Source organism: Oryctolagus cuniculus, chromosome 19 (genome assembly GCF_051225735.1).
Source record: "Oryctolagus cuniculus isolate XC-2025 breed Fujian yellow rabbit chromosome 19, ASM5122573v1, whole genome shotgun sequence".
Classification (NCBI taxonomy): domain Eukaryota; kingdom Metazoa; phylum Chordata; class Mammalia; order Lagomorpha; family Leporidae; genus Oryctolagus; species Oryctolagus cuniculus.
The window spans coordinates 17,153,883-17,167,173 of NC_142885.1; the positions used below are offsets into that span (position 1 = coordinate 17,153,883).

The 13,291-nt window shown below is 63.4% G+C and overlaps 1 protein-coding gene across 3 annotated transcripts in view; it reads right to left on the reverse strand.

The window, feature by feature from the left end:
* Positions 1-349: 349 nt before the first annotated feature.
* CLIP2 (CAP-Gly domain containing linker protein 2) overlaps positions 350-13,291 on the reverse strand; it is a 57,268-nt gene continuing 44,326 nt past the window's right edge. For 2 of the 3 annotated variants that reach the window (XM_051835426.3, XM_089321983.1), the window contains 8 exons: positions 11,596-12,519; positions 10,166-10,223; positions 8,248-8,331; positions 7,412-7,568; positions 5,295-5,454; positions 4,735-4,917; positions 4,473-4,535; positions 350-1,561 (listed from right to left, as the gene is read on the reverse strand). In XM_051835426.3, the coding sequence (XP_051691386.1) occupies positions 1,550-1,561; positions 4,473-4,535; positions 4,735-4,917; positions 5,295-5,454; positions 7,412-7,568; positions 8,248-8,331; positions 10,166-10,223; positions 11,596-12,519 (1,641 nt within the window). In that variant the 3' untranslated portion in view covers positions 350-1,549. The remainder of the gene's footprint in view (positions 1,562-4,472; positions 4,536-4,734; positions 4,918-5,294; positions 5,455-7,411; positions 7,569-8,247; positions 8,332-10,165; positions 10,224-11,595; positions 12,520-13,291) is intronic. The other variant, XM_051835427.3, reaches the window with a different exon arrangement.

The window sequence follows — 13,291 nt, forward strand, 5'->3', positions numbered from 1 at the left end:
AGCACATCCCGCCAGGGACCCCGCGACCTTCGCGGTCATCACCGTTTAGATTCCCGTGTGCTGCTTGCTCCGGGGGCTGCGTCTGTTTCCAGAAGCGCCATCACCCCCCACCCCCCACCCCCGGGTCCGGCCCCGCAGCCCCGCGCCGGCTCCCCGGGGCCACCCGCGCACGCGCTCCGGAGAAAGCGCCTGATGGAGGTGCAGGTGCAGGATGCGGGACTCCTTCTCCCCAACCGGGAATGAGCTCCCCGGGATGCGCGCTGGCGGCGCTCCGGCCACGCTCCCCTAGCCCCTAGCTGCCCGTCCGTTCCCGCCAGGGTTCGAGGGGGCGGCGGAGGGAAGCAGATGCCTCAGTCACAAGCTTTATTGTCCCGGCACAGACTGGCCACACTTCAACAATTCCACCTCGGGGCGGGACGGGGACAGGGGGCTTGGGGGGGGGGCAGCGGGGTCCAGAGAGGGCGGCAGGGGACACGTACTGGCCGCCGCCGGGGGCCTCCGGCTGTTATAATAGTGCCTCCCGCATGTGTAGCCGGAAGGAGTCGCAGGGCTTGGCGCGGGTTAGGCCGCGGAGCGTGGCTTCTAGGCTGCTGTGATCACGCATGCGAGAACTACCAAAAGCCAGCGGGGCGGCCGGAGGACAGGAGCGCCACCTGCCTGGAGCCGGCGGTGCCCAGCAGCGGCCAGGGGATGGCGGCGAGGCCTGGGAGCCAGCCTGGCGAGGCGCTGGGTTTTCCACACGCCATGGATTCTGTTCCCAGCTGTGGGAGCCAGGGGCCCCCACACCTACAGGGCAGGAACGTGGGTGCGCAGGGGCCTGTGTGCGCCTCCCTGCCAGGCTGGGGCTGGAAGCCAAGCATGACCACCCGCAGCGTGCACCTGCCACTGGGAGGCTGCTTAGGAACATCTGGTCAACCCAAGCAGGTCGCAACTAGCCCAGCGCCCGTGTTCCGCACTCCCCTGCGGCTGCCCCTGGTCTGGGCTCCAAGCCAGGCCTCACCCAAGCTGGGGGGCGGGGGGGAGAAGGGAGGGGTTTCCAAAACTTGCCTAACACTGTGGCTCCCAGCCTTGGTGCACACCCTCTGACCAGTATCCTGGAGGGGCTGGTGTTGGGGGAGGGGAGGACCCTGTCTCCCAACACCTTGAGCCTGGGGCTCTGGGGGAGGCTCGGAGGGTGGGGACAAGGAGCCTGGCACTGCCCTGGCCCGGCGGCAGCTGTACGTCCAAAATCCTCCTCTGGGGAGGAGAGAGGCAGGAACACGCGGGGCGAGGGGCCTGGCCGGGTCTTCTCAGCCCCCCAGGCCAAGTGCAGAAGCTCCCGGGGGTCAGGCTGGGGCGCGACCGCCCTCTGTGGAAGGCTGGGCTTCAGGAAGCCTCCTGGGCCGGCAGGGGGGGCTGCGGCAGTGGTGGGCGGTGGGCGGCGCGCTTGCGTTGCGAACACTGTCTTGTCTCCAAGGCGACAGTCCTGGCCTTTGCCTGGAGGGGGCGCTGCCGGGCAGCCTGGCGGCGCTCCGATGCGGACTAGGCCACTCCTCCGTGTTCCTCAGGGTCAGTGCTTGTCCTAGAGAGAGCAGGGGTTTCATCAGCAACTGGCCCCAAGAGCCTGGGGGATGGGGACAAACAGGACGGGCAGTCAGCAAGGCACCCTGGGCGGGGGACCCGGCACGTGCCAAGGCCCTGGGGTGAGGAGCCTCCTCTGGGGGCCCGGTGAGGCGGGGAGAGTGGGGGCTACTGAGAGGAAGGGGCAGTGGGCGGGGTCCATTGGAGCCCTGGGCGCCTGCGTGGAGGCGGCGATGGAGGAGATGAGAGCTACAGATTCCAGGCCTCGATGATCGCATCTGTAATCTGGGGTCAGCCCTGTGCCTCCAGGGGCTCCCAAGGGGACAAAGCCACATGGGGTATGGACATCAGCTCTCAGGCGTTGCTGGGTGTTGCAGGGCACCCATGGGCCCCAGGCTGCTCCTGTTCCGCCCTGGCCTGAGGTCCCAACACGCCAGCAGCAGCAGGACCGAGTGGGGGAGGGAGCTGCTGGTGGACCAAGCTCCGGGGTCCTCCCTCTTTGGCAGGCAGCATCTGGGCAGTGGGGGGCTTGGAATACGATGGTGGGGGCGGGGTTTGCAGGGCCACCTGGCACCCCAGGAGATCACCTTCTCCCGCACACACAGCGGGTTCCAGAGGCTGCTTAGTGAGGACAGAAATTGCCCAGGGGTCACTAACTCAGTGAGGGGCCCTGGGAGGGCCAGGCCAACCCCAGACGAGGAGTCTTTTATTAATGTTTTTAAAAAACGGCCGGTGCTGTGGTTGTAGCAGGTGAAGCTGCCACCTGCAGTGCTGGCATCCCATGTGGGCACTGGTTCAAGTCCTGGCTGCTCCACTTCCAATCCAGCTCTCTGCTATGGCCTGGGAAAGCAGTGGAAGATGGACCAAGTCCTTGGGCCCCTGCACCCACGTGGGAGACCCAGAAGAAGCTCCTGGCTCCTGGCTTTGGACTGGCCCAGCTCTGGCTGTTGCAGCTGTTTGGGGAGTGAACCAGCGGATGGAAGACCTCTCTCTCTCTCTTTCACTCTCTCTCTCTCTCCTGCCTCTGCCTCTCTGAAACTCTGCCTTTCAAATAAACAAATAAATAATAATAATAATAAAAAGGGCAGGCCTGTGTTTCAAAAATATCCCCGTCGGAGAAATCAAAGTGGCCTGGACAAAGGAGATGGCAAAGATGGCAGAGACCCAGCCCTGTGGGACAGCCAGGGCGCTGCACCCCACTGGCCTCCTAGCCGAGTGAGCTGGGGGAAGCCTTGGAGAAGCCACGGAACACAGAGGTGTCTGAGATACATCTGCATGGGCGCTGCACCTGCCGGGGTCGTGAGCCACGCCCTCCTCCTGGGGCGACAGGGCCTGAGGGGTTCTGGGCCAGGACACCCGCAGTTCTGCAATTATACTCAAGGGGTGAACCACACTATACGGTTCCGCAGACTTTCTAGAAGCTCATGGACAAATGGAGAGATATTTATTGTGGCGTGGACGCTTGGCCTAGGACGCTCGTGTCTCGTCACAGTGCCTGGGTCCGGCGCCAGACTCCAGCTTCTTGCTAACGAAGACCCTGGGAGGCAGCGGTGGCAGCTCAACGAACTGGGCTCCTGCCTGCCGCCCACATAGGGGACCCGGATGAAGCTCCCGGCTCTCAGCTCCAGCCTGGCCCAGCCCTGGCCACTGCGGGCATTTGGAGAGAGAAGCTGGCAATGGGGGAACTCTCCGACTCTCTCAAATAAACAGCTTCCAAAACCTGTCTACGACCTCTCATATAAATGGTTTCCAAATTTTTTTCCAACCAAAATGACCCTGTCTGTCTTTTAATGGGGCTCATGGCAAAATGCAACGTTCTAGACACTTCTTACGCCGGTCACTTTTCTCTAAGCTCTACCGGGTGCACACCCAATGCTTCTTGTCGCCTGCACCGCGACACCAGCCAAGCCCTGCACACTGCCCCCTGGTGGAGATTCAAGCCTGGCCAAGGGACACGCCCCCAACCGCGGCTGTGTCTTTTAGCAGCCAGTACGTGGAGCTCCCCGGGGACTGGACAGCTCCCTGCCTCTGGGGCAGGGCCCACCAACAGCACAAAACCCAGCAGCTCAGAGACCGTGGCGAGGAGCCCAGCTTATGCTGTGAGCCGGGAGGCAGGAAGGCAGGGCCTGGCCCCGTGCAGCCTCCCGCGGGGACCCAGCCTCTGGGCGCGTCTGCCTGTGAGCTCAGCCGTGTCAAGGGCAGATTTGGGGGGGGGGGAATCTGCACGAGTGGGAGCCTCACATGACGGGGCTCAGGCTGTCCGCGTCCATGGCAGCTGGTGCTGTGAGGAGGTCAAGGGAAAATGGAATTAAAAGGTTGGGCGCAAAAATTCTGATATACGTGCATACTAAGGGGTCTTCAGAAACGTTATGGAAAGCACTGGTTATAAACACACCAAGCCTGGAGTTCACACCAAATTAATTTTGCACCAAATTAATCTTAAAAAAAAAAAAAGCACGCAATGCAGTCTCCCACACGGGTGGGAGGAACCCGGATTCCCGAGCCGCTACCGCTGCCTCCCAGGCCCGGCACCAGGGGTAAGCGGGGTCAGGAGCCAGAGCTGGGACAGGTCGCCTGCCCTACACTGATTTCCCAACTCCTTTTGCCCCTGCGCTGGGACGGGTGCTCCCCCACGGACGGACACGTCCACGCATGCGCACGCAGATGCTCAGGAAAGTTCTGGAAGGGCGTATACTGCCCATCCTGGTCATCATCTCCCGGCAGCGGGGCTCCTGGCGAGTGCTTTCTTGATTACACATTGGGGTGTTTCTAGAGACACACATTCCTTTATCGTAAAAGGAGGTTCCCAGGGCAGGATGAGCGCCCCCAGCGCCCGGCCCCGTGGGCAGGCTGCCCCGCGGCCCGCTCTGCTTCTATCCGGAATCCCTTTCCAAGGTGCCGGGCGCCCTCACCTCCTGCTTGTGGGCTTTGTCTTGCTGGTGGATGCCGTTGGCCGAGCCTGATGTTCCCAGGGTCTGCAAGAGGCAGGCGGAGGAGTGGGGGTCACTGTGCCAGCCGCTCCGGGCAGCAGTTCCCAGCTTGCCCACCAGAGGGCGACGTCTCCCAGACGCCCCAAGGACCCCTGCGACCTACGGCTCCCAGGGCACGGCTGCCTCCCCCATCGGACTGGGGCGCCCAGGGCACGGCTGCCACCCCCGTGGGACTGGGGCTCACCTGGGCCTTGTCGGGACAGCCCCGCAGGGCCTCCACGAGCTTCTCCCCCTGCTGCACTTGGTCCAGGGCGTCCCGCAGCGCGTCCTCCGTGCTCATCAGCTGGCGCTGCAGCCGCACGAGCTCCGACGACGCCGGGTCAATGAGCGAGTGGCGCCTCTGCTCCGCCAGCGACCGCTCCTTGTCCTGCGGGCGGGCGGGAGAGGGGCGAGGAGTGTGTGTGTGCGCACGCGCGCGAGCGTGCACCTGCTGGGGGCGGGGCTCGGTCCAGGCAGGAGACACGCAGGGCCAGGCCCCGGCGGCACACCACCTGCCGCACCGAGGGGACCCCTCCGCCCGGTGAGACACACCCCAGTCTCTGAATCCGGGACCCTCCCAGATTCCCCTCCCATCTCGGCCCAGCGCGGTGCGGTTACAGGGACGGATCCAGACCACTCGCGCTGCACCTGCCGAAGGGGGCACCCAGGGTTCCTCCGCCCGCCCACACTGCAACCTGGCTGTCCCCCGGGGTGGCTCCAAGAGGCCCCCGGAGCGGGGCGGGTGGCCCGCGGGTGCCCACGTACCAGCCCGGTCAGCTTCTCGCGCAGGCCCCGGATGTCATCTTTCAACTTCTGCTCCTTGAGCCGCCACTCGGCCTTGTGCACCTCGCGGCTCAGGTCGCGCTCGGGCCCTGGCGAGTGGCGGTTGGCCTCCAGCAGCAACACCCGCAGTTCGTTCAGGCTCCTGCGGGGAGGGGGAGAGGCAGAGAGCAGCCGCTGTCAGCGCCGCCCCCCACCCCCCGCCCCTGCGCCACGAGAGGCCACTGCACAGCACCTGCGACCCCAGCCACCCAGGAGGGGCCGGGATTTGGGCCTCTCTGAGCCTGTTTGCAATGAGAATCTATTTGCTGGGGGAAAAAAAAAGGTCGGGCCCGCCACTGTGGCTCAGCGGGTGAACACCCTGGCCTGAAGCAATGGCATCCCATATGGGCACCGGTTCGAGACCCGGCTGCTCCTCTTCCCATCCAGCTCTCTGCTATGGCCTGGGAAAGCAGTAGAAGTTGGCCCAAGTCCTTGGGCCCCTGCACCTGTGTGGGAGACCCGGAAGAAGCTCTTGGCTCCTGGCTTCGGATCGGCACAGTTCTGGCCATTGCGGCCAATTGGGGAGTGAACCATTGGATGGAAGACCTCTCTGTCTCTCTCTGCCTCTCCTCTCTGTGTAACTCTGACTTTCAAATAAGTCTTTTAAAAATAAGTTATCATAAATGTAACATATGATCCAGCTTTAAAAAAAAAGCCACCAACATGTCCACCCAAGGTCTTTCAACACCTGGTGTCTCCTGGCGGGGGGAGGGGGCAGGGCCTGGGGGAGGGGTGGGGCCTATGGAGGCCCAGAGGGTGCCGCCCACCAGAAGTGGTGGCTGCTCCCCAGCTGGAGGGGAGCAGGGGCTTCCAGGGTTTATCTGACAGCCTCTGGCTTTTAAACGCTAGCCTGGGCTTTCTTAAGCTTCCCTCAGTCCCGCCAACTATGTCTGTGGGGGTGGACGTTAGATGGACCCCTGGGATGCCCACAGCCCATGCTGTGGGGCCTGGGTGAAGCCCTGGCAACTCCCATGCTGGTCCAGCTGCCCACCGGTGCGCACGTGGGGGGGGCACAGCCGGTCCCTGCCACCCACACTGGAGGCCCAGATGGAGCCACAGGCTCCTGGCCCCGCCCCATCTGGTGCCGGCATTGGGGGAGTGAACCAGCGGGTGGATCCCTGCCTGTTTGCCTTTCAAATAAAATAAAAATAAAGAAATTTTTTAAAAATAAATTAAAAAAAAAAACACCCAACCCTGGGCCAGCATTGTGCAAGCACAGGTTAAACTACCACCTGTGAGACTGGCATCCCTTATGGGTACCGGTTCAAGTCCCAGATGCTCCACTTCTGATCCAGTTCCCTGCTATGGCCTGGGAAAGCAACAGAGGACGGCCCCAGTGCTTGGGCACCTGCTACCCACATGGGAGACCTGGAAGAAGCTCCTGGCTCCTGGCTTTGGATCGGCAAAGCTCTGGCCGTTGCGGTCAGATGGATGCGGATGGAAGACCTCTCTCTTTTTTCTCTCTCTCTTTTTTAAAAGATTTATTTATTTATGTGAAAGTCACAGTTACACAGATAGAGAAAGAGAGGCAATTGGCCATAATGGCCACAATGGCCAATTGGCCACAACAGCCGGAGCTGTGCTGATCTGAAGCCAGGAGCCCGGAGCTTCCTCTGGGTCTCCCATGTGGGTGCAGGGGCCCAAGGACCTGGGCCATCTTCCACTGCTTTCCCAGGCCACAGCAGAGAGCTGGATGGGAAATGGAGCAGCCGGGACTTGAACCAGTGCTCATATGGGATGCCGGGGCTGCAGGCAGTGGCTTTACCCACTATGCCACACGCCGGCCCCATCTCTATTCTTTCTTTCCCCGTCACTCTGCCATTCAATTAGATAATTTTTTAAAAAGATCTTTGAGAGAACTCCATGATTTTCAAGAGTGTAAACTGACCCCCAAGAGCGGGGGACAGAGGTGCTGAGAAGGCTTTGTGGTGGCTCTGCGAGGGGCGCAGGGTGCTCCCTGGAGATCCCGACGCCTGCCCCGCCAGGCCGGCCCTCCCGGGCCCCCGGCATGGGCTGAGAGCCGGTCAGGGCCCGCTGCGGGGACGCTGGCGGCGACTCACCGCTCTTTCTTGAGTAGCTCCTGGCTGATGAGGACCAGCTGGCCCGAGGCATCGTGGGTCTTCCGGGACACGGCCTCCAGCTCGGCCTCCAGGCGCCGCCGCTCCTTTAAGAGAGCCTCCACCTTCTTCTCTGCCGCTTTGCACCTGCTCTCCAGCGCTAGGCAGAGAAAGCGGGGCGGGGCTGGGAGCACGCAGGGGATCCCACCCACCACAGGGTCAGGGCCCCGGTGGGAGGCTGCTTCCCCTCCCCCGGAGGGTAGGGCTGGGTCGGGGAGGCCAGTGCCACGGACCACGGCCACGGGGCAGTCTGGAAAGCACTGTGGTCTCAGGCAGCGTGGGAAAGCAGCTGAAGCCGCGCAGGTCCCTTTCCTGAAGAGCTCAGCCTTGACCTTGGTCTCGGGGGAGTCTCAGGTCCTCTGACCTTTGTCGGGTCATAAGGCCCCCTGACCGAGACAGGGCCACTTCCCAGGAGCAGGGCAGCCTTGGGGACACGGCCACCACGGGCGGGGCCGCGTTGTCACAGAGTCGCCAACTCCAGGCCACTCCCCGCCCACAGGTGCCCCCTCTCTGAGGCTCGCTCTGGGCTATGGCCAGCGTAGTCACTCCGGGGGGCAGGCGGGCTTCGTGGAAGTGGCCACGAGGAACCAGGAGCCGGGCATGCAAGCCTGGTGCTGGGTGTGTCCCCCACCCCCGCAGCGGCCGGTGCAGGGACGGTGCAAGGGCACGGGCTGGGCTGCCATGGGGGAAGGACCCGGATGCGGGGGCTGCCCGCTCCCCGCCTGCTGGGCGCACAGGACCCGCGCGGCCCCACGTCTGCCCGGCGGGGGGACACTTACCACTTACTTGGGCCTTCAGCATCTCGGCCTGGGACGTTAAGGCTGTCACCTCTTTGTCCCTCTTGTTCAGCTTGTCCTGCAGGCCTAGGGGGACACGGCAGGGGGAGGGCGGAGGAGAAGTCATCCATGGCCTGGGGCCAGCGGGCAAGGGGCCGCCTCCCCCGCATCCCGCGAGAACCCTCCAATAGAGCCAAACATGGCCTCCAGCGTCCAGATGCGTCCTCCGGCTGTGCCTCCCTCCAGCACCCGAACTGAATTAGGGGGTCGGACAGGCCCAGGCTTTGGTTTGCGCAGGTGAAACGGGGGCGGGGCCGCAGTCGGGGGCGGGGCCGCAGTCGGGGGCGGGGCTCGGAGCTCTATGGCCGGCGGCAGGGTCTGGGCGGGGCAGGGGGGGCGGCAGGTGCTCCGTGCGACAAAGCGGGTGGCAGGGAGCCCCTGAGACGGCCCAGGAGCAGGCCACGGACGTGAACATGGACGTGGACAGGGACGACGAGACGCAGAGGAAACTCGGGGCCGCGAAGCCCCTCTTCCAGGGAAATGAGCTATTTGGCACAGCTGGAATGATGAGTGATCTGGGAGCCTGCTGCGTGTTTAAGAAACAACAAACAGAGGGGGCGCTGTTGTGACGCGGCGGGATAAGCCGCTACGTGCGACGCCGGCATCCCATATCCTGGTGTGGTTCGAGTCCCGGCTGCTCCACTCCCTGCTAATGCAACTGGGAGAGCAGAGGAAGATGTCCCAAGGGCTTGGGCCCCTGCACCCATGTTTTGATACCTGGATGGAGTTCTTGGCCCCTGGTTTAGCCTGGCCCCGCCCTGGCTTTGGAGGCCATTTGGGGAGGGAATGGATGGACTATCCATCCCTTATTGGGGTGCTCATTTGACTTCCTGATGCTTCACTTTTTTAAAAGATTTATTTATTTATTTCAAAGTCAGAATTACACATAGAGAGAAGGAGACAGAGAGAGAGAGGTCTTCCATCCACTGGTTCACCCCCCGAAAATGGCTGCAGTGGCTGGGGCTGGGCTGATCTGAAGCCAGGAGCCAGGACTCCTTCTGAGTCTCCCACGTGGGTGCAGGGGCCCAAGGACTTGGGCCATCTTCTACTGCTTCCCCAGGCCATAGCAGAGAGCTGGATCAGAAGTGGAGTAGTCAGACTAGAACTGGTGCTCACATGGGAACTGGAGCCGCAGGCGGAGGCTTAGCCCACTACGCCACAGCACTGGCCCTCAGGGGCTATCTTGCCTGTGAGCTTTGTGGACAAATGTGCTCTTACCCACAGCTCGTGGAGGACCCAGATTGGCTGAGCCCGGCTGTTGACGGCACAGGGGATCTGACGGGCAAAGGCTGTTAACAACCTGTGATCCCAGCGGGCAACTGGCCAACCACACAGTGGCATCCCCACACTGACGCAGCACTGAAATTTAGGGAGGGAACTCGGGGACCCCTTGCCCTTATACCTATTCTGAACAATCAAGTTAAAACCAAACCAACACAGCTTTACCAGCTGTGTGGCACAGCTGGTAAAACCACTGCCTGCAAAGCCGGCATCCCATATGGATGCCGGTTCGAGTCCCGGCTGCTCCACTTCCAATCCAGCTCTCTGCTATGGCCTGGAAAAGCAGTAGAAGATGGCCCAAGTGCTTGGGCCCCTGCACCCACGTGGCAGACCCAGGAGAAACTTCAGATTCCTGGCTTTGGCCTGGCCCAGCCCCAGCTGTTGTGGCCATTTTGGGGAGCGAACCAGTGGATGGAAGATCTCACCCCCCCCCTCTGTAACTCTATCAAATAAATTATGAAAATAGAATAAAAAGCACCAAGCCAATAATGAAGCCGTTGGCTCAACGCCCAGCACTCAAGGAACGGAGCAGAGCCAGCCAGCTCCGCCCCGCCCCGAGCCCCGCCCAGCTGCCACTCACCCTCCACGGTCTCCTTTATCCGGATCTGCTCCTCTGTGATGTCGTTGGGTTCAATCATCTGAAAGAGAGGAGTCCCCCACCCCGTGAGGGGGACGCCCGGCCCAGCACAGCCCCGCCCCCCGCCGGCCCTCTCCAGCCGCAAGGGGGCGCCAGTGAGGGATTCCGGGACCCGCGGGCATGGCGGCAAGGGGGGGGGGCCACATCCTGCAGCAGAGGGCTGGACACCTCCTTTCCCGTCCTTGGACTAAGGAACCAGACACAGGACTCCCGGTCTCTGTAGCCCATCGGTGACACACGCGTGTCCACCAACACAGGACAGCGTGTGCATGCAGCGGGCCGTGGCCGCCTCCAGCAGGGACTTCGGTATTCTAATACTTCATTTCAGTGGAAGAGCCAGAAACCAAAGGAAAAGGACTGATGCGGGGGTGGGGGGGGAAACACTTTGGCCAGAACCACCATGAACGTTCAGCGGAGGGGCGGCAGGCTCCCGCCTGCATCCCGCCTCCAGCCCGCGGCCGACTAAGGTCCCACGCCGTGGATCAAGGCGGCTGAATGCAGTCACCTCCCTCATCCTGCCCCTCATGCTCCTGTTCATCCATCCCAGGCCCCGCTGGGCTCAGTGAACTAAGCACCCTCCGGGTTGCTGTGAGGCTAGGGCGCAGGGGAAAAAAAGCCTCAGACCCGTGTACTTAACTACCGGAGACCCACAATCCAGCTGTCCCTGGACCCCAGCCTCTAAATCTGGGGGACACCTGGGGGCACGTGGAAGGGCGCCCGGCACCAGGCAGCAGCCCCGCCCCCAGGCAGTGGGGGTGACCCCGCCGGAGTCTCGGTTTGCTGATCTGTGAGTACGGACCTCGGGGGGGATTCAGGACTGGCATGAGAAGTGACGCCCAGAGCTGCTTTAAAGGCTGTGGGTGCGCGTGGCCAGTCCCACACTGCCTGGGTGTCGCCCCCTCTCGGAGAGAGACGGGACAGACGCTGGAGAAAACTTCTAGCTCTGAGGCGCGCAATCGGTAACTGATATGGGTGGCTGTGGCCTCCACTGTGGCCAAGCCGCGCCAGGACCAGCAAAAAGGGAGACCCCAGGGCTGCCTCCACATCTGTGCCAGAGCAGCTCAACAGGACCTGTGTGGCTGAATCAGGGGCCTGGGGTCTGGGAGGAGAGCCTTGTTCCACAGGGGAGCCAGCCAGGTGGGCTCAGACTCCCTCGGGAGCCCCCCACCCCGTCCCGCCCACATACCCAGGTTCACAGAGGGGCCAGGTGTCCCCGATTTTCCCCAGGCACGTTCCTGGGTGGAGTGAGGGGGTGCGTTTAGCAGCAGGCACAAGGAGGGCAGCCGAGGCCCCGCCCCCGCGTCGGCCCCGCCCCCAGCCTACGTGCGTGTGCCCCGCCCCCGGGCCGGCCCCGCCCCCAGCCCGCCGCCTACGTGCGTGTGCTGGGACGAGCACAGGGACTCGACGGCCTGCAGCCTGTTCTCGGCGACCAGGAGCTTCTCCCGCAGCCTCTCGGCCTCCTGCTTGCTCTGGGCCTCGGCCCGCTGCAGCAGCTCGTAGTCCAGCATCTTCTTCTCGGCCAGCGAGATCTGCTCCTTGAGGAACTCGATGGCCTGCGCCTGGCCCCGGTACTCGGCGTCCAGCCGCTCCAGCTCCTGCACGCGCAGCTCGGCGTCGCGGCGCTGGTCCTGGGCCTCGCGCAGCTCCAGCCGGTGCTGGGCGGCCTGCGCCTCCAGCTGGGCCCGCCAGTGCTGCCGCAGCCCGGCCAGCTCGTCCTGCACCTGCTGCAGCTTCTGCCGCAGGCCCTCCTTCTCCTTCACGTGCACGGCCATCTCCAGGTCGTGCTTGGCCCGCAGGTTGCCCAGTTCCAGCTGGTGCTCCGTCCGGATGCCCTCCATTTCGCCGATCTCCTTCTGCTGCGCGCCCGGGCCCGAGTTCAGGGTGGCCTTGAGGTCCTCCAGGGACTTCTGGTGGTCCGAGGCCAGCGAGGCCAGCTTGGACTTCCAGTTGTCCATGAGCCCCATGTTCTCGCTGGTGGCCTGCTGCACCTTTTCCTTGAGGTCGGCCACCTCCTGCGCGTACCTCTCGTTGGCCGCCCGCAGCTTCTCCACCTCCGCCTGGTAGGCTTTGAGGGCTTTCTCGTACTTGTCCCGCAGGGCTCCGCTCTCCCGCTGCTGCTCCTGGCTGGCGGACAGCAGCCGCTCCCGCAGCCGCTGCGCCTCGGCCGCCTCGGGGTGGTCCGCGGGCGGCGGGCCCGAGTGTAGCAGGCATTGCTGCAGCTCCTGGATCTCGCCCCGCCGGAGGCTCAGCTCCTCCTCCAGCTGCAGCACCCGCGACTTCTCGGCCACCGTGGTCAGCTGCCGGGACACGGGGGAGGGGGGGAGAGGGACGGGGTCAAGGGTCAGGGGTCAGGGGGATGGCTCCCAGACCATTTCCAAGACAAGACTCTGAGGGCAGAGGCTCCGTCCTTGTCTGGGAAGCTCGCCATCGGCTCAGTAAACCTGGTTTTGGTTTGCAGGAATCCGGCTGAACCGAGGTCCAGATGTCTCTGTGTCTGGAGGGACCCAGTCGGTGTCTGCACGCAGCCTTCACGCACACACGTGCGGTGCTGCCCCAGTGCGCGCAGTCACTGGGCAACGCAGTGTGGAAACGGACCCAGGCATCTGTGTCCTCCCGCACGTGCACCCAGGCCAGTGTGCAGTAACTGACCACTGGTATTTCTTCCAATCGCCGTTACTGCTTGGTCAGCTTCCCCAGCAGGAGAGCTGCAACACAGCTGGCCAGCTGTGTGGCCGTGTGTGCGCTGCACGGGAGCAGCTCAGAGTGTTCAGTGTGTGGAGGGCCCAGCTGTGTGCACTGCATGGGTGTAGCTCAGAGTGTGGAGGGCCCAGCTGTGTGCACTGCACGGGTGCCAGCTCAGAGCATGCAGTGTGTATGGAGGGCCCAGCTGTGTGCACTGCATGGGTGCAGCTCAGAGCGTGCACAATGTGTGTGGAGGGCCCAGCTGTGTACACTGCACAGGTGCAGCTCAGAGTGTGCACAATGTGTGTGGAGGGCCCAGCTGTGTGCACTGCACGGGAGCAGCTCAGAGTGTTCAGTGTGTGGAGGGCCCAGCTGTGTGCACTGCAT